Below are 22,291 nucleotides of genomic sequence, written 5' to 3' on the forward strand. Positions count from 1 at the left end.
AGGCCACATCTGCTGTGAAGGATCTCTTTGATTCACCACTTTAGCTGGACACCCACACCCTTAATTACATTTGTTTTCCAAATTGCACCCTATCCCCTTATTGCACCACATAGTGCACCAGTTCTGACCACAAGGGTACCATTTGGGACAGACCTTCAGTCTCTAAGCAAGTTAAACAATCCCTCTCTGATGACAGCTTCATGAATAATGTAACTGGCTGGCAGGGGTTTGAGGTCTGCCGCTTAGTGCTGAAGACGAGAGGAGGCCAAGAATAGAGCAGCAAATGTGAATAAGGTTAAATTCAGAATGACTTGATTGATTTGATGATGTGAATGAGTCTTGTGGAGCTGAAGTGGAGAGGGAATTGCATCTTTATCAGGACATCATTTGAGCCTGTTTCCCGCTTCTCCCATTGTTTCTATCTATCTGGATCTCTCCATCAAATCTCTATCATCTCTATCATCAATCTATATATTTGGGTACACTTAGAACACAGAAGTGATGGTTTCTGATAATGTACGCCTATGTAGATATACGCCTATGTAGATATTCCATTGAAAAGCCATTTCCAGCTACAACAATAATTTACAACAGTAAACATGTCTTCACAGTATTTCTGATCAATTTGATGGTGTAATTTAAATGGACAGATAATGTGCTTCTCTTTCAAAAACAAGTTAAAATAAAGTAATTTTAAATATATATAAAAGTATTTGTAATATATATATATATACAAGTACTTTTCTTGATTTTGAATTTGGAATGATAAAATGTCTATGGTTTTCAAGTACAGACTGTAAGCTTTCACCCTTGGATTAAATATTTAGACATTTTAACACATTCTGTATATCGTCCCCTATTTCAGGGTGCCAAAGTATTTTTATAATTAGTTGGCTTCACAGCTGTCCCTTATTTGGCAGGTGTGTTTGTTTGCATTAGTGCATACACAAGAGTACAGTCAATATGGAGTATTTATCTAGGCTTTGCATTTGCATTTGGAGTGTATTGCTTGTGTCTCACCACATGTTAGGAACAAAGAAGTGTCAGTGCAAGTAAATCAAGCCACAATTAAGCAAATCTGCATATATCAATCAGAGGCAGAGACAAAATATTTGGAGCTCCAAAATAAAATGTTAGGTACTTTATGAAGAAAGCACTGGTTAGCCCTAGCAATGGCAAATTACCTGCTAGACCAAGAAATACTTTTACTGTGGATGACAAAAATGCTCATCATAATGAAAAAACCAACAACAAAGAACTGTCAGACAGATCAGGTCAAGACTCTAGGAGGGCGGCATGGATGTGTCAGACACTAAGATTTGCAGAACATTTCACCAAGCTGCAAAACACAAGTTAGCCTCAAAAACAGCACAACCTAAAACATACAAACAAGAAACCAGGCAAGCCTAGTACAGCCAGCCCGCAATAGAAATTGTTACAACCTCGAGATTCGAAGCCGGGTCTCCCACGCGAAAGGCCGTGTCGTTAACCACTACACTATGGAGCTATACACTTGCAGGGTGTCAGTATAGCGTCCTGTCTCTATCCTGAACAAATCCTCTTTTGCCTATGGCCATTTTAATAGTTAATTGGCCATTTGTGAATGACATGATACAGTTAAACTAAGTAACGTTTCTTACTAAGTTTATCTCCACCACAAATAGCTTCTGTGTATGGGGTTTGCCACTGGCCGTTTTAACAATATATTAGCCAGTAATAAGCTTTACCGGTGTCTACTAACTTACTGGAATAGTCATAAGAATTGAGCAAATGCTAGCGAGTCTGCCAAAGCTATTAAATTTTATGGCATCTCATCATCTCATCTTCATCCGCTTATCCGGTATTGGGTCACGGGGACAGCAGCTCCAGCAGGGGACCCCAAACTTCCCTTTCCCGAGCCACTTTTTCCAGCTCTGACTGGGGGATCCCGAGGCGTTCCCAGGCCAGTGTCGAAAATATAATCTCTCCACCTAGTCCTGGGCCTACCCCGAGGTCTCCTCCCAGCTGGAGGTATTTTATGGCATAAGAACAACATACTTTTTTCTTTAATTTGTGAATGACATTTATAAAATAAATATCAATAAAGGCGACGATAACTAACTTTTTCATCAAGTGAAAAGACAAGAGAATTGTGGAATCTAGCAGAAATTATTAATAAATGTGGTTGCTCTCAATAGATTTAAACGTAGGTCTTCCACACAAGAGGCACTGTCTTTAACCACTACAACACAGTTTTATACGTTTCATCAGTCACTAGACTCCACTGAGGATTGTCTAACGTTTCTTATTAAGTTTACCTCCACCACAAATAGTGTCTATGAACTGTATTGCTTTTGCCATTAACCATTTTAACAGCTTATTAGCCAGTAATAGGCTTAGTATCTACTAACTTACTAGGAATAATCATAGGAATTGAGAAATTGCTAACGAGACTGAAGATTAACTATTCCATGCCAGAAACAGTCGCAATATAACTGTATACAGTTTCAGATTTCGGTTTTAGCCACCAAAGTTTTCGTCAATACAGAATAATTCAGAATGCGTACTTCGCTTCTCCTGCGAGGAGATACAAACTTGGGACATATAGTTCACAAGTCCGCTTCTCTAACCACTACGCAATGTAACAAGGGGTAGTCAGTCAGTCAGTCAGTAAGTAAGAGACATTCGAAGAATGTAAAGAACATGCAACCAAGTATTATATGACTACTGTTAATCTGTCCACATACTTCTGAAACCCTAAAATAGAGTAACAATGTACTACACTGTCATTTTTCAGTGATTCATCCAAAAGGGATGAAATTTGCTGAAATTAAAGCTGACATCATTGTACTTCTGGTGTTTGTGTCATGTACCTGCCTCTCCAGTGTGTAGCAACAGGTAAAGGATATGAGTGAGAGAGTGGTCTCTGCTCTGAATGGCTGTCTGAAGGTCAACTTCCAGGGTCACCAGCCTATCACTGATCATCTCACATTGGTTAGTCAGCCCAAACGCCAGGTCTGTTGTTTCACTACTGAACTCCTCCTGAGAGACAGAAAAAGAGAGGGATAGAGCAAGTGGGGGAATGGGAGCGTGGAGAGTAAGGAGAAATAAGAGAGAGGTTGAAAGAAGGAATGAAGATTAGTCACTAATCAGATCACAATGTTCTTTCAGCTCCACTGAGTCCTGAAGGAGTAAAGTCAGATGAGAGAGTAGATTACAGTTTTGTACAGCATAGTACAGTATAGATCAGTACAGTATAATAGAGAATAGTACGTTAAGGTGCCCAGCCTAATGTGGCCAGAGTGTGTAGGCTGTTTCTGAATGACAAAGGCATCGTTGTATTGATACAGTGTTCTCAACAAATTACACAATGTACAGTAAAGATTTAGATTTTTTATATATTTTCATGTTCATGTTCATCGAGACCTGATGTGTGATTTAAGTGTTCCCTTGACATGATATTTGTTCCTGGTAAAATGCCAATTCAGACATGAAACCATTTATTAGAGAAACAGTGCCCAACAATACACATACAGTGTCTTGGCGTTAGGTTTTGTTCCTTTGGGGTAACTCTGCCATTGCATGATCGTGTAAACAACACTACTAAAAACCTTAACTCTACTGAATACCTATGACAATGAGCAACCTTAACACTGTATCAATACCTGTGAATACAACATAGTACAATAGAGCATAGTACAATAGAGCATAGTACAATAGAGAATAGTGTAGTGTAGTTTAGAAGCAAGTTAGATAATCGTAACATGGCTAACAGTATGATAATAATTGGAGCAGGGCCAATCAGAGCCAGTCACTGAAACTGGTCAGAGAGGTCAGACAGGTGAGGACAGATAGGACAGAGAGGTTAAGACAAGTCAGGACAGATAGGATAGAGAGGTCAGAGAGGTCAGGACAGAAAGCATAGAGAGGTCAGAGAGGTCAGGACAGATAGGATAGAGAGGTTTAGACAGGTCAGGACAGACAGTATATTAAAGGGATATTTCGGTGACAGTCCCCTTATCCCGAGTTGTACTGTTTCCATTCATAAATTTGGACGATGCTAATAAAAAAAAATGACAGACTGGGACAGGGCTGAATAAAAGATTGTTTGAAAAAAAAGACGCTATGTGACTTCTGGAATATCTCATGGTAAGTGAACTTTGAGAAGAATATGAATTTTGGACCAACTATCCCTGAAAGTCAGGTCAGGACAGATAGGATAGAGAAGTTAAGACAGAGACAGTGAAAGTTGATGTATAGGCATGCATTAACGTAACAGAAGCATTGTAGGGTAACTAAGTTATCATTAGCTTACTGAAGGGTAAATGAGACAGCATTAGCCAATTGTAGGGTATATGAGTTAGCATTAGCCTACCTCGGAGTGGACATCCTCCATGCCGAATAGAAACTCCCCCAATTTCTGAAAGAAAATAGTATTTTTGTTAAGGCAGTCAAAGAAAACTCATTAATTAAAAATGTAACTGTCTCTTTGTGTCAATCTGTACGTATGTTTGTGTGTACGTATGTACAAATGTTTGTGTGTGTGCGTGCGCGCGCGTGTGGGGTTCGCATCATTATTTTCATTATGTGACTAGGCCAATTATTCATCAACAGAAGGAACATTTAATTAATGGCTCACAGACACACACATGCACACACACAGAGACACACACATGCACACACACAGAGACACACACACACACACACACACACACACACACAGAGACACACACACACGCACGCAAACAGACACACGTAGTCTCAGCTGAATGTTGTGGCATATACCTGTAATATTGCATGTCCTTGCTCTGTTTTATTACAGAAGGCAATTATTTTATAATCATATATTTTTTTTACACATTTCTAATTAATATTTTAATAAAATCATAGAAACGACCTTCGGTGCATTGTTTTACTATTGCAGGGTAACTAGGACTGCAAACTAGTTACTAGGAGACAGGGTCATGGTAACTATGACTACATACAGGTTACTAAGAAACAGTAACAGGAAACAAGGAAACAGAGTCATGGTAACTAAAATAGTACTCATGGTTAGTAGAAGACTACTACTGTTTATTTGAAAAACTGTTTTCAGCATTAGAAGGCAGGTGGTATAGAGCAGCGGAAGAACAGAAAAGTGATAAGAGAGGAGAATGAGAGGATTGAAGAAGAGACAAATGACAGATAGAGAAGAGAGGGATGAGAGAAGAGAAGGATGAGAGGGACGGCTCTGTCTCACCTTCATCATCCACAGGAGAGGCTAGGAGGAAAGCTCAGGCTTCAGGAAGAGAGGAAACAGCAGAGATACAGACAGAGAAAATGAGAGATTCATGCAGACCATTATTAAGTAAAAAGAATATCAGGTTAGTGCTCTAGTGAGAGACAAAGGGAACAGGTTAGTGCTCTAGCTAGAGACAGAGGGAACATGTAAGTACTCTATTGAGTGACAGGGAACAGGTTGGTGCTCTATTGAGAGACAGAGGGAATAGGTTAGTGCTCTATTGAGAGACAGAGGGAACATGTTAGTGCTCTACCTAGAGACAGAGGGGACATGCAAGTACTCTATTGAGCGACAGGGAACAGGTTAGTGCTCTATTGAGAGACAGAGGGAACATGTTAGTGCTCTAGCTAGAGACAGAGGGAACAGATCAGAGCTCTAGTTAGAGACAGAGGGAACAGGTCAGTGCTATAGTGAGAGACAGGGGGAACAGGTTAGTGCTCTAGTGAGAGACAGAGGGAACAGGTTAGTGCTCTAGATAGAGACAGGGGGAACAGGTTAGTGCTCTAGTGAGAGACAGAGGGAACAGGTCAGTGCTCTAGTTAGAGACAGAGGGAACATGTTAGTGCCCTAGTGAGAGACAGAGGGAACAAGCTAGTGCTCTAGTTAGAGACAGAGGGAACAGGCTAGTGCTCTAGCTAGAGACAGAGGGAACGGATTAGTGCTCTAGCTACAGCCAGAGGGAACAGATCAGTGCTCTAGTTAGAGACAGAGGGAACAGGTCAGTGCTATAGTGAGAGACAGGGGGAACAGGTCAGTGCTCTAGCTAGAGACAGGGGGAACAGGTCAGTGCTCTAGCTAGAGACAGGGGGAACAGGTCAGTGCTCTCGTTAGAGACAGAGGGAACATGTTAGTGCCCTCATGAGAGACAGGGGGAACAGGTCAGTGCTCTAGTTAGAGACAGAGGGAACAGGCTAGTGCTCTAGCTAGAGACAGAGGGAACGGATTAGTGCTCTAGCTACAGCCAGAGGAAGCAGGTTAGTGCTCTATTTGGAGACAGAGGAATGAGGTTAGTACTCTAGGTTGAGACAGGGAACAGGTTGGTTCTCTAGCTAGAAACAGAGGAAACAACTTAGTGCTCTGGCTACTGACATAGGAAGCATGCCACAGGGTTATGTATAGAAAAAAGTGAAGACGTTAAAGAGTTACAGCCATCTTGTAAGAGCAGAAAAGGTCAGGAAGAAAGATTTGAACAGACATATTGAGACTACACCCTTCAAATGTCACTCCATCATTCTCAGAAACAACCAGCCTAAATAGGGTTTATTCAGACTGAGTGGAGGCTGTCAGACCCGTCTGAGTACAGAATGGGGGAATATCATACAGAATATATGAAGATTATCTATGATGAAGACTAACATCATACAGAATATATGAAGATTATCTATGATGAAGACCAACATCATACAGAATATATGAAGATTATCTATGATGAAGACCAACATCATACAGAATATATGAAGATTATCTATGATGAAGACCAACATCATACAGAATATATGAAGACCACCTATGATGAAGAATAACATCATACAGAATATATGAAGACCACCTATGATGAAGAATAACATCATACAGAATATATGAAGATTATCTATGATGAAGACCAACATCATACAGAATATATGAAGATTATCTATGATGAAGACCAACATCATACAGAATATATGAAGATTATCTATGATGAAGACCAACATCATACAGAATATATGAAGATTATCTATGATGAAGACTAACATCATACAGAATATATGAAGATTATCTATGATGAAGACCAACATCATACAGAATATATGAAGATTATCTATGATGAAGACCAACATCATACAGAATATATGAAGATTATCTATGATGAAGACCAACATCATACAGAATATATGAAGATTATCTATGATGAAGACTAACATCATACAGAATATATGAAGATTATCTATGATGAAGACCAACATCATACAGAATATATGAAGATTATCTATGATGAAGACCAACATCATACAGAATATATGAAGATTATCTATGATGAAGACCAACATCATACAGAATATATGAAGATTATCTATGATGAAGACCAACATCATACAGAATATATGAAGATTATCTATGATGAAGACCAACATCATACAGAATATATGAAGATTATCTATGATGAAGACCAACATCATACAGAATATATGAAGATTATCTATGATGAAGACTAACATCATACAGAATATATGAAGATTATCTATGATGAAGACCAACATCATACAGAATATATGAAGATTATCTATGATGAAGACTAACATCATACAGAATATATGAAGATTATCTATGATGAAGACCAACATCATACAGAATATATGAAGATTATCTATGATGAAGACTAACATCATACAGAATATATGAAGATTATCTATGATGAAGACTAACATCATACAGAATATATGAAGACCACCTATGATGAAGACCAACATCATACAGAATATATGAAGACCACCTATGATGAAGACCAACATCATACAGAATATATGAAGATTATCTATGATGAAGACTAACATCATACAGAATATATGAAGATTATATATGATGAAGACCAACATCATACAGAATATATGAAGATTATCTATGATGAAGACCAACATCATACAGAATATATGAAGATTATCTATGATGAAGACCAACATCATACAGAATATATGAAGACCACCTATGATGAAAAATAACATCTTACAGAATATATGAAGACCACCTATGATGAAGACCAACATCATACAGAATATATGAAGACCACCTATGATGAAAAATAACATCTTACAGAATATATGAAGATTATCTATGATGAAGACTAACATCATACAGAATATATGAAGACCACCTATGATGAAGACCAACATCATACAGAATATATGAAGACCACCTATGATGAAAAATAACATCTTACAGACTATATGAAGATTATCTATGATGAAGACTAACATTATACAGAATATATGAAGACCACCTATGATGAAGACCAACATCATACAGAATATATGAAGACCACCTATGATGAAAAATAACATCTTACAGAATATATGAAGATTATCTATGATGAAGACTAACATCATACAGAATATATGAAGACCACCTATGATGAAGACCAACATCATACAGAATATATGAAGACCACCTATTATGAAGACCAACATCATACAGAATATATGAAGACCACCTATGATGAAAAATAACATCTTACAGAATATATGAAGATTATCTATGATGAAGACTAACATCATACAGAATATATGAAGACCACCTATGATGAAGACCAACATCATACAGAATATATGAAGACCACCTATGATGAAGAATAACATCTTACAGAATATATGAAGATTATATATGATGAAGACTAACATCATACAGAATATATGAAGACCACCTATGATGAAGACCAACATCATACAGAATATATGAATACTACCTATGATGAAGAATAACATCATACAGAATATATGAATACTACCTATGATGAAGAATAACATCATAAAGAATATATGAAGACCACCTATGATGAAGACCAACATCTTACAGAATATATGAAGACCACCTATGATGAAGAATAACATCATACAGGATATATGAAGATTATCTATGATGAAGACCAACATCTTACAGAATATATGAAGACCACCTATGATGAAGAATAACATCATACAGGATATATGAAGATTATCTATGATGAAGACCAACATCTTACAGAATATATGAAGACCACCTATGATGAAGAATAACATCATACAGGATATATGAAGATTATCTATGATGAAGACTAACAACATACAGAATATATGAAGACCACCTATGATGAAGACCAACATCATACAGAATATATGAAGACCACCTATGATGAAGACCAACATCATACAGAATATATGAAGACCACCTATGATGAAGACCAACATCATACAGGATATATGAATACCACCTATGATGAAGACCAACATCATACAGAATATATGAAGACCACCTATGATGAAGACCAACATCATACAGAATATATGAAGACCACCTATGATGAAAAATAACATCATACAGAATATATGAAGACCACCTATGATGAAGACCAACATCATACAGGATATATGAATACTACCTATGATGAAGACCAACATCATACAGAATATATGAAGACCACCTATGATGAAGACCAACATCATACAGGATATATGAATACCACCTATGATGAAGACCAACATCATACAGAATATATGAAGACCACCTATGATGAAGACCAACATCATACAGAATATATGAAGACCACCTATGATGAAAAATAACATCATACAGAATATATGAAGACCACCTATGATGAAGACCAACATCATACAGGATATATGAATACTACCTATGATGAAGACCAACATCATACAGGATATATGAATACTACCTATGATGAAGACCAACATCATACAGGATATATGAATACTACCTATGATGAAGAATAACATCAGTCATCTATTAAACCTATGTATGGAGTCTACATGTGATGAACTTCATTGTTCATATTTGTTTTATATTGTTTTGAACATGCATGCCTTTCTGTTGTTGTGTTTTCCTTCAATAAGGGCCCTTACCTTGACATTTTGTTATTATGTTGTTGATTTTTCTGTCATCCCCTCATGTTTTTCTTCTACCTACTTCATGTTTGTTTTTTGGTGAAATTAAAAACGAATTTAAAGTACTAATGGTGTGTGGAAGGGTGTAGGTGTGACCAGGTGTTGCCAGCAGAAACAAAACATTTCCTTTCAGCCATTAGTAAATAAATGCTGTCTCAAAGGCTGTCTCTAAAGCCCAAGATATTCCTACGAACGAAGAAACCTAGCTTGGCAGCAGTCAAACTCGTTATACTTTATAATGTTGGCTGGTTGCCCATGTCAACCAGTGTTGTCAGGCTCTCTCGCTGGGGGTGGGGGGCTGCCCTGGGTGTAGTCCTGGGGCTGTATAAACACACACATACACACTCACATACACACATGCACACTCACACACATATATGGATATATACAGTCACATACACACATACACACTCACATACACACATACACACTCACACACATATATGGATATACACACTCACACTCACACACATATATGGATATATACAGTCACATACACACATACACACTCACATACACACATACACACTCACACACATATATGGATATACACACTCACACTCACACACATATATGGATATATACAGTCACATACACACTCACATACACACATGCACACTCACACACATATATGGATATAAACACTCACATACACACATACACACTCACATACACACATGCACACTCACACACATATATGGATATATACACTCACATACACACATACACACTCACATACACACATGCACACTCACACACATATATGGATATATACAGTCACATACACACATGCACACTCACACACATATATGGATATATACAGTCACATACACACATACACACTCACATACACACATGCACACTCACACACATATATGGATATATACAGTCACATACACACATACACACTCACATACACACATGCACACTCACACACATATATGGATATATACAGTCACATACACACATACACACTCACATACACACATGCACACTCACACACATATATGGATATATACAGTCACATACACACATACACACTCACATACACACATGCACACTCACACACATATATGGATATATACAGTCACATACACATATACACACTCACATTTTCACTTAGGGGTTTACTAACTTTTGTTGCCAGCGGTTTAGACATTAATGGCTGTGTGTTGAGTTATTTTGAGGGGACAGCAAATTTACACTGTTATACAAGCTGTACACTCACTACTTTCCATTGTAGGAAAGTGTAATTTCTTCAGTGTTGTCACATGAAAAGATTAAATCAAATATTTGCAAAAATGTGAGGGGTGTACTCACTTTTGTGAGGTGCTATATACATATCCACACTCATAAACACATATTCAAACTCACAGACACATATAAACACTCACATACACATATTCAAACTCACAGACACATATAAACACTCACATACACATATACACACTCACGTTCATATATACACACTCACATACTCATACAGTTAAGCCCAAACGTATTCATACCCATGGCAAATGTTTAGCTATAGTGAATTTTTATTTGACCAATAGGTTTCTTCTGGCTGGAAATGACATAAACAAGTGACAGAACACGGTAAGACATTGTGCTGGAGATACAAATGACCACCGTTACTATTTGAATAATGTAATGCCATCTCTGGAGAGTTAGAAAACTTGGTTCTTCAAACTCTATAAACTCTTCAATTAGATGCCACCCTCTGCCAAATAACCTATCTGGAATGTTTGATAGAAAAAAGGTGTTCCTGTTAGTCCTGTTAGGTGTTCCTACAGATTAAGACTGTTAGTTAGGTGTTTCTACAGATTAAGACTGTTAGTCAAATGTTCCTACAGATTAAGACTGTTAGTTAGGTGTTCATACAGATTAAGACTGTTAGGTGTTCCTACAGATAAGGAATGTTAGTTAGGTGTTCCTACAGATTAAGACTGTTAGTCAAATAATCCTACAGATTAAGACTGTTAGGTGTTCCTACAGATTAAGACTGTTAGTTAGGTGTTTCTACAGATTAAGACTCTTAGTTAGGTGTTCATACAGATTAAGACTGTTAGGTGTTCCTACAGATAAGGAATGTTAGTTAGGTGTTCCTACAGATAAGGAATGTTAGTTAGGTGTTCCTACAGATTAAGACTGTTAGTCAAATAATTCTACAGATTAAGACTGTTAGGTGTTCCTACAGATAAGGAATGTTAGTTAGGTTTTCCTTCAGATTAAGACTGTTAGTTAGGTGTTCCTACAGATAAAGATTGTTAGGTGTTCCTACAGATTAAGACTGTTAGGTGTTCCTACAGATAAGGAATGTTAGTTAGGTTTTCCTTCAGATTAAGACTGTTAGTTAGGTGTTCCTTCAGATTAAGACTGTTAGTTAGGTGTTCCTACAGATTAAGACTGTTAGGTGTTGCTACAGATTAAGACTGTTAGTTAGGTGTTCCTACAGATTAAGACTGTTAGGTGTTGCTACACATGCCTGTCTCAGCAGGATGTGGGACTAGCCGTGTAACTCCAAGTGACTTTTGCTCTCAGCCAAACAAACCATGTAATGGTACCTTGGTTCCCATTGTTGCGTTGTTTACCTTGGTAAACTCTGAGTTCTGTAGGTTGGCCTCAGGGCACCAGTGACCCCCTAGAGCTGTCAACATAGCACATTCCTGCAGCTCTGCTTCTGCTTTGGTAGCTGGGTGGTCACAGGGCTGTACCACTGGGCCTGCCAGGGAAGGGGATTCCTCAGGATCTAGCCCACTACCAGAAGAGGTACAAAGCTCAAAGCCTCGCAGGAGGAGATGACAGGCCTCTAGATCAGCTTCCCAAACATGCTCCAGGAGAGGACAACCACAGCTAGAACGTTGTGATGAAACAGACAAAAACATACAACAACTACATTAAACATTGACATTTTTAAAACAAACATATTTTAACACTATTTGGAGACCACATATTTTCAGACAATATACACATCTTCATAAATCAGTTTATATTAAATCTGAGTCGGATCACATACAGTTAGGTCCGAAGCAATGTGTATACTGACAACATTTTCATAATTTGGGCTTTGAACGCTACCACAATGGATTTGAAATGAAACAACTGAAATGAAACAACTGCAATTCAAGAGCAGATTTACAGCTTTAATTCAATGGGTTGAACAAAAATATTGAATGAAACGTTTAGGAATTCAAAAATTTTCATACACAGTCCCCTTATTTCAGGGGCGCAAATGTATTTTGGACAAATGAACACAATAATAAATAAAATGTTAATTTTTAAAACTGTCAAGAATTCTTTGCAGGCAATGATTCCTTAAAGTCTGGAATGCATGGACATCACCAAATGCTGGGTTTCCTCCTTTGTGATGATTTGCCAGGCCTTGACTACAAATGTGTCAGTTTTTTGTTATTTTTTGGGGTCTTTCTGCCTTAAGTTTTGTCTTCAGCCAGTGAAATGCATGCTCAATCGCATTGAGATCAGGGGATTGACTTGGCCATTGCAGAATATTCCACTACTTTGCCTTAAAATAAATCTTGGGTTGCTTTTGTAGTACAGTTAAGCCCAAAAGTATTCATACCCATGCCAGATTTTGAGCTATAGTGAATTTTTATTTGACCAATAGGTTTCTTCTGACTGGAAATGACAAACACAAATGACAAAACATGGTGAGACATTGTGTCGGAGATACAAATGAATGACAGAATTATTTTTGTTTTTAGGCATGACTTGCAGTTGACTAATAATTTACTAGAGAACTACTGCTGTTCAGCTGTTCTCAATTTATAGGTGATTGGAATGCTCTCTCATGATGGAAATTATAAGACCATTTTAAATGGTATAGAAACTTGCATTATCTCAAAAATGTGCAACACTTTCAAGGGGTATGAATAATGTTGGACATGGCATTTTTCGTAAAGACAAAGTCTATATATAATCATATCAAAATGTACACTCAACCACACCGCTCTACCTCCTCTCCCACCCAATACCTCCTCCTCCCTGGTGATGACCACCACTCTACCTCCTCTCCCACCCAATACCTCCTCCTCCCAGGTGATGATCACCACTCTACCTCCTCTCCCACCCAATACCTCCTCCTCCCAGGTGATGACCACCACTCTACCTCCTCTCCCACCCAATACCGCCATCTCCTCCTCCCTGGTGATGACCACCACTCTACCTCCTCTCCCACCCAATACCTCTCCCTCCCTGGTGATGACCACCACTCTACCTCCTCTCCCACCCAATACCTCCATCTCCTCCTCCCTGGTGATGATCACCACTCTACCTCCTCTCCCACCCAATACCTCCATCTCCCCCTCCCAGGTGATGGCCACCACTCTACCTCCTCTCCCACCCAATACCTCTCCCTCCCAGGTGATAACCACCACTCTACCTCCTCACCCACCCAATACCTCCTCCTCCCTGGTGATGACCACCACTCTACCTCCTCTCCCACCCAATACCTCCATCTCCTCCTCCCTGGTGATGACCACCACTCTACCTCCTCTCCCACCCAATACCTCCATCTCCTCCTCCCTGGTGATGACCACCACTCTACCTCCTCTCCCACCCAATACCTCCATCTCCTCCTCCCTGGTGATGACCACCACTCTACCTCCTCTCCCACCCAATACCTCTCCCTCCCTGGTGATGACCACCACTCTACCTCCTCTCCCACCCAATACCTCTCCCTCCCTGGTGATGACCACCACTCTACCTTCTCTCCCACCCAATACCTCTCCCTCCCTGGTGATGACCACCACTCAGAAGTCCATTACTACATTAGGGGATGAGGTTCTACTTGACTTCCTTTCTGCTTCATTTCAGTGTCACCAGCTCAGGGAACAGAGTCAGACATAGAGGACAGTGTGTCTGGTTCTGCTGGAACATTAATCTATTCAGCACTTCTCTGACTCTCATTCAGACAACGTCACACTCGTGTTTGTCACAGGGAGAACAGGACCTTCAATGACTCCTGGAAATAACAGCAGCAGACAAGCAGAGAAAAAAGTACATGAGGTTATCATGAGACAAGAGTCCTGGAGAGATTTAAAGATAAAAATGAAGTCATAGAAGAAGAAAATAAAGCAAAACGAGGTAAGTGAGAGCAACAGAAAGAAAAGAAGGGATAATAATTGAAAATGTGAACGACAGGATGAGGTGAATGACAAAGAGGGTGAAAGAGGACCAAGAGAAAGAGGGAAAATACTGCCCAGACAGGAATAAAAAGGATTAGCGGAAATAATTAGCGGGAGATGAGAGAGAAGAGGGGGGGAAATACAGGAAAGAGAATAATCGCTTTTTAATCAAGAGTGGGTCTCTGGCAAACAAAGTCTCAAGAATCTCAGAGACTCACCAATCAATAGCTGTTTATATTAGAGTACAGTGCAATGTATCCTCTGTGGTTTCCACTGAACACATAAAGGAGAGGTATTCCAGAAGAGCATTATAAACTGGGTTTAGGGACAGCTTCATCTACGTAGAACCCTGAATTGTATGAGGCTATATCTTTAAGAGCCTACTTTCTTCCACCCTATACATACAGTATGTACACTGATCAGCCATAACATTACATAACACTATGACCACCTGCCTAATGTTGTGCAGGTCCCCTGTTGCCGCCAAAACAGCCTTGACCCGTTGACTCCACTAGACCTCTGAAGGTGTGCTGTGGCAAAGAATTACACTTTGGCTTAAATGTCAACACAATAGGTGTGTTTAACCAGGCTGTGAATGACCCGAGAGACAAGGCAAGAAAGGCCTTTTACACCACCAAAAAGGAATAAAATACTCTGATTAGTTATGGAAGCCATTGTCCATCATGGGTGTGAGTTCTGGGGTCAACTTACCAGCCAACAATTGACAATATGTAACAAACTCCCAAATAAGACGGTTTGCAGAATTATTAACGAGTGTCCTCAGACTGTAACACAAAAGCAGACATATTGCATCCAGAGCAGAATAATAACTAAGCCACCTGGTCTTGGGGCTCTGGTCACAAAAATAAAAAGACCCCACAGAGCAAAATAATTTGACACACTCAAATCAAATTAAAAAGTAAATTGTAATGCTACCTTGTCCTAAACAGAGAACACACAGATTTCACATAGACCCCCAGTGAATCTCAGACAGCATTCCAAACAACATGTAGCTGTTTATTTATTTGCCCTGCTTATTATGTTTATTTATTTGCCCTGCTTATTTTGTTTATTTGCCCTTGCTTATTATAGCTAAAATGTGCACATAGTTACGACACTGTACCTGGATAATAATATGCCATGTGTGTACTTTCATTTTCCAATAAAGCTGATGTGAAATAAATGTAATTCAATTGAAATAAATTTCTCACCTGTCCAGCCTTTCTTCCAGGAGCTCAATGTACTTTACGGCGTTCTCTTTCAAATTCCTTTCTGTTGTAGATGAGAGGGACCACAGAAATGTATATTTCCATGTTAGTAATTTAGAAGACATTCTTATTCAGAAAGACAGCCAGTGCATTCTACTATGGTGAATGGTGAAGACAACAACACATCACAGACAATTCATAGAAAAGCTTTTTTCAATAAAACAGTTTTCAAATAATTCAGTTCCAGGAAAGACAAAGGATTATTGAAACTTTATAACAGTCACCAAACCTTTGTTCAGATTCATGTGCTGTTTCCTAGCAACTAATGATAAGATGTCCAAATGCAGAGTACTGTACCCCCTATTAAAAGAAATGATTATCCAAGAGACTATGATTCACATTTCAGACAGTCAGAACTGTGATGTAGCCAGTATATTCAGACAGACAATAACGAATAGAGAGATGGAGACAAAGACTTGCACGTGTTACATTTGAGCTTGGCTGATCTACTCAGAAAAAGTTCAGTATATTCCTTTTTGATGTGCTGATGACCTGGTTATGCTAGTTAGACAATAGCCCAGCTATCTCAATAGCCCAGCTCATCTGTTAAGTGTTGCAGCAAGTGTCTTGTATGTCTTCTGAATTCAGTGCCAGGCTTATAGTGTCTCCTAATGTATCTTCAGTATTATCTTCTCCTTCTGTCTCTTCCAGACTCCTCCCTCACCCAGCTGGACTCTTTCCCTCTCCTCCAGACACCTCCCTCACCCAGCTGGACTCTTTCCCTCTCCTCCAGACTCCTCCTCTATCACCCAGCCATCATGTATCACTACAGAGGTGACATTGTTGATGAGCTGGAACAATAGAAAAGTAGAAGATGCTGGAACAGTCAATCAGATGTTGAAATACAGAGCCTAATACAAAGCTGGAAGAACCCATCAGAAACCAAATGGTTGCAAAGACCTAGATCAGATACAGAGAGATAGAGATCAGGATCAGTCGAAGTATAAAAGACATAATAATGCTGACATGCTGATAAGGAACTAGAGCAACTCACAGCATCACATTCATCCAGGCCTATATCTGGCAGTCACAACGTCAGTTTACTCGGACTCCTGCTGAGACCTGCTAGTCAGATTTTAAATCGTTCTATCTTTCATTTCTGCGTTTAGTCACCATGGTGACACAGCTCGGGGAGTGAAGAGTCTCCATGGGAATTAAACCCTAATTATGGTATGGCATCCATCATCACTGTTAGCCAGAACAAGATTCTGGCTAATCCCAGGGTGACACACACATTCAGTCCATACAAAGATAGACACCCGTAGAAACACACTGATATGAAGTTCTGCTCTCATAAACTGTCTGAATCAAGGGTCTCCCAGACAGTGCAGCGGTCTAAGTTCTCTTCAGTAGGCAAGGTTCAGGTTTTGAAAGTGCTGCTGGCTGATGTGTGTTTAGATGGTGCATATTATCCAATCATTATCATGAGCGGGGGTGCCATTGTCAGCAGGTCTTTCCTTGTCTCATCGCACTTCAGCGGCACCTTCAGGCAGGTTGGGCGCCAACATAAGAACAGACCGGTGTTCTTCCTATCATGGAATGGAATAAAATAAAATTATAATATATTGTTTATATTGATTTATACAACAGGTTTTTCAAATAAAACTTTGTGATTGTTTGAACTGTGCTCTAACCCATAGTAAAATAGCTGTTCATGCAACATGTGTGTCTCTACTATTTCTCAGTGGAAAGATGAAATAGTAAAAATAAATGAAACTAATGCTTTTCTGCTAAAAATATTTCCCTAATTGTTTTAATATAATGTTGGTAACCAAATGTAGAAAAGCACCTGAGGCAATGCTAATACACATTAAGTCTCTATAATGAATTATTAACCATTATTAATATAGTATATACCTGTTAAGCCTCTAAAATGTATTATTAACCATTATTAATATAGTATATACCTGTTAAGCCTCTAAAATGTATTATTAACCATTATTAATATAGTATATACCTGTTAAGCCTCTTAAATGTATTATTAACCAGTATTAATATAGTATATACCTGTTAAGCCTCTAAAATGTATTATTAACCATTATTAATATAGTATATACCTGTTAAGCCTCTAAAATGTATTATTAACCGGTATTTTTACAGTCCCTGACAAAACTCTTGTCGCTTGTGTACAAATTGCCCTTAAGTGCCGCTGAAATATATTTCTAATCAAGATGTTTTTACAAGAAATGGATCATTCTAATCCCAACAGCTTTGGTAATAATGTTTCAGTGCAAAACGAAACTGTCAAAAAGTATTCTAATATTCACAGCTTGGTAAAGCCCATCGAGTCGATTTTTGCAAAGACATAAGTGTTGTCGCCTTGTCATATGAGCTCCACATGTGACTAATAATGGATCAATTAGGTCTCAGGTGTGTATAAAAACAACCCCAGTACACTAGACCTTCACATCAACTGCAACTAGACCTCTGCAAACATGCCTAAAATTCACCCTGAGACCAAAGTTTTGATTATCAAGAGGCTGAAGATCAGATCCACTGCTGATGTGGCAGACACCTTCAATGTGTCTCAGCGTCAAGTACAGAGGATAAAAATAACATTTGAAGACACGGGAGACGTTTTTGACAAGCCCAGGTCAGGCAGACCCCGCAAGACAACTGCTCGAGAGGACCGTTTGTTGGCTCAAAAATCCAAGGCCAGCCCCTTTTCCACTGCAGCAGTGCTCCACGAGACCTGGTCACCTGAAGTCCCTGTGTCAACCAGAACAGTTTGTCGGATTCTGTCTCGAAATGGCCTCCATGGTTGAATCAGTGCCCAGAAGCCAGCACTAAACAAAAGACAATTGAAAAAGCGTGTGGCATTTGGATGCTGGAAAAGTGGAAGAAGGTGGATTTTTCAGATGAATCTTCTGTTGAATTACACCACAGTCGCCGCAAATATTGCAGGAGACCTACTGGAGCCCGTATGGATCCGAGATTCACCCAGAAAACAGTGAAGTTCGGTGGCGGAAAAATCATGGTCTGGGGTTACATCCAGTATGGGGGTGTGCGAGAGATCTGCAGGGTGGAAGGCAACATCAATAGTCTAAAATACCAAGAAATCTTAGCTACTTCTTATATTCCCAACCATAAAAGAGGCCAAATTCTGCAGCAGGATGGTGCTCCATCGCATACTTCCATCTCCACATCAAAGTTCCTCAAGGCGAAGAAGATCAAGATGCTCCAAGATTGGCCAGCCCAGTCACCAGACATGAACATCATTGAGCATATGTGGGGAAGGATGAAACCAAAGAATATTGATCAATCAATCAATCAAATTTATTTATAAAGCCCTTTTTACAACAGCAGTTGTCACAAAGTGCTTTACAGAGACACCCGGCCTTAAACCCCAAGGAGCAAACAACAGTAGTGTTGAATTTCAGTGGCTAGGAAAAACTCCCTAAGAAGGTTGAATTTTAGGAAGAAACCTAGAGAGGACCCAGGCTCAGAGGGGTGACCAGTCCTCTTCTGGCTGTGCCGGGTGAGATATTAAGAGTCCAATTGGAATAATAAATACATTTCTCTGGGCTAAATCCAGAGTATATTTGATTTTAGACTAGGTCAGAAGTATGACCAGGTGGACAAGGACAGGGACAGCAACGGGCCTCCCAAACCAGGTAATCCGCAGGTGTGGACCAGGACCTCATCTCCTCCTAAAATGTTAAACTGGAGGAGACTGAGAAAAGTTAGTAGTACATCCCTCATATCCCCCAGCACAATAATATAGCAGCGTAACACCTTGGAACTGAGACGGGGGGGTCCGGTGACACTGTGGCCCTACCCGGGGGAGGCCCCGGACAGGGCCCAACAGGAAGGAAATCAATCCAACCACATTGCCAGGCATCAACCAAATGGACACCTACCAACCGCAACCCCCCTGAATGAGGGCCGAGTATTGCTAGCAGCGTACAGCCCAATTGCACAAGTGCGCAACAGAGAGTCAACAACAAGCCAGTGACTCTTCCCCCGAAAGGCATTGGAGGGAGGGCATCCCAGTGGCGACGAGAGCCCACCTGGCAAGACAGCAAGGATGGACAGTATCAAGCCTACTGGTCACCTTCACGCCCCCGGGCCAGGCTACACCTAATTATAAACCGTGCTGTAGAGATTAGTTTTTAGTAGACACTTGAAAGTTTGCACTGAGTTTGCATTTCTAACCTTAATTGGCAGATCATTCCACAGGAGTGGAGCTCTATGAGAAAAGGCCCTGCCGCCAGCTGTTTGTTTAGAAATTCTAGGTAAAATTAAAAGGCCTGCATCTTGCGATCTAAGGTTACGTGTAGGTATGTATGGCTGGATCATTTCAGCAAGGTAAGTAGGAGCAAATCCATGTATTGATTTATAGGTTAAGAGTAAAACCTTAAAATCAGCCCTAACCCTAACAGGCAGCAAGTGTAAGGACGCCAGGACAGGAGTAATGTGTTCAAATCTTTTTGTTCTAGTTAGGATTCTAGCAGCCGTGTGCAGCACTAATTGAAGTTTATTTATTAATTTGTCTGGATAACCAGAGAGAAGAGCATTGCAGTAATCTAATCTAGAAGTAACAAAAGGATGGATTCATTTTTCTGCATCAGTTTTTGATGTTTCGAAGATGAAAATAAGCAACTCTTGAGACTTCAAAGGAGAGGTCAGGTTCAAGGGTAACGCCAAGGTTTTTTACAGTTTTTTGGGATACGACCATGCAGCCGTCGAGGTTCACAGTGAGATTTGCTAACAACGCTCTTTGTTTTTTGGGTCCTAAAAGGAGCATTTGCTTCATTGAAATCTATAACTGTGTCATCAGCATAACAGTGAAAGTTAATATTGTGATTTTGGATTACATCGCCCAAAGGGAGCATATATAGTGAGAACAATAATGGGCCCAGAACCGAGCCTTGAGGAACTCCAAAGCATACCTTTGACTTGTCAGAGGATATGCCATCCACACTAACGAACTGATATCTTTCAGATAAATAAGATTTAAACCAGGCTAGAACATGTCCACGTAGCCCAATATGGGTTTCCAGTCTCTCTAAGAGAAGGGAGTGATCAAAAAGCAGCACTAAGATCAAGAAGCAACAGGACGGATGCAGAACCTTTGTCTGAGGCCATTATTGATGAACTCTGGGAGGCATGCAAGACTGCTTTCTTTGCTATTCCTGATGACTTCATCAACAAATTGTATGAATCCTTGCCAAACCGCATGGATGCAGTCCTTCAAGCTCATGGAAGTCATACAAGATATAAAATTTGGATCTCACAGCACCACTACTTAATTTGCTGACATATTTTTGTATTTGCAGTAAATTTGTTAAATTTCTGTATAGGCGACAAAACTTTTATCTTGCCAAAATGTGACCTTTCTGTCTTGATTAAATGATAAATCTTTTTTCAGTGAAACTATGTCATGGTGCGGTGAGCAGCAGCGCCACCGTGCCATATTTCCACAAGTTCCCATATTCTCACGAACACATCCCGGACTGTCACATGTTTCCCATCTTCCACACCAGGTCCCAATCTAGCTCGTTTGTATGTGTATATATGTTTCCCCTCTGCTCCCCACATGGTGGATCATTGTTGCTGTCGCTGTCATTGTTGCTGTTTGTAGGTTAGTTGGTGAGTGTTGTTTAATGTACTGTTTGAATGTTTATTGTTAAGACTCATGCGCACTTTTATTTCATTCAGTCATTAGTATTGTTTTCCGTTCGTGTTTGGTTTGTTTGTTGTTTTAATAAAACCAACGAACGTGATATCTGCCTGCGCCTGGTTCCCTCCAACACTACACCATGACGAGTCGTTACAGAATGATCCACCAAACCTGGAACCAGCAGGCAGTCCCTCCAGAGAGGGTATATACCTGGAGGGGCGATTGGGGGTCTGACTCCCTCTCCTCGGATGACGATGAAGCGGTCTATGAGAGAGTGGAGGAGGATCCCCTTGGGGAGCAGTGCTGGGGGTTGCCCCAAGACGGGTTCGGGGTGCCGCTGTGGGGCATGGACCAGTGTGGAG

The 22,291-nt window shown here is 39.7% G+C and overlaps 1 protein-coding gene across 2 annotated transcripts in view; it reads right to left on the reverse strand.

The window, feature by feature from the left end:
• The window catches only part of disc1 (DISC1 scaffold protein), a 64,820-nt gene that overhangs the window by 3,145 nt on the left and 39,384 nt on the right, over window positions 1-22,291 (reverse strand). Inside the window, exons 10-14 of one of the 2 annotated variants that reach the window (XR_004575765.1) lie at window positions 16,250-16,310; window positions 12,486-12,747; window positions 5,219-5,257; window positions 4,355-4,399; window positions 2,987-3,021 (exon numbers count right to left, since the gene is read on the reverse strand). Coding sequence is in view for 1 of the 2 variants with exons in the window: in XM_029119755.2 (XP_028975588.2) it covers window positions 2,889-3,021; window positions 4,355-4,399; window positions 12,486-12,747; window positions 16,250-16,310 (501 nt within the window). In the remaining variant the exon portion in view is untranslated. Of the gene's footprint in view, window positions 1-2,888; window positions 3,022-4,354; window positions 4,400-5,218; window positions 5,258-12,485; window positions 12,748-16,249; window positions 16,311-22,291 lie in introns of those variants that run through there. The other variant, XM_029119755.2, reaches the window with a different exon arrangement.

Source organism: Esox lucius, chromosome 5, assembly GCF_011004845.1.
Source record: "Esox lucius isolate fEsoLuc1 chromosome 5, fEsoLuc1.pri, whole genome shotgun sequence".
In the NCBI taxonomy this organism is placed as follows: Eukaryota; Metazoa; Chordata; class Actinopteri; order Esociformes; family Esocidae; genus Esox; species Esox lucius.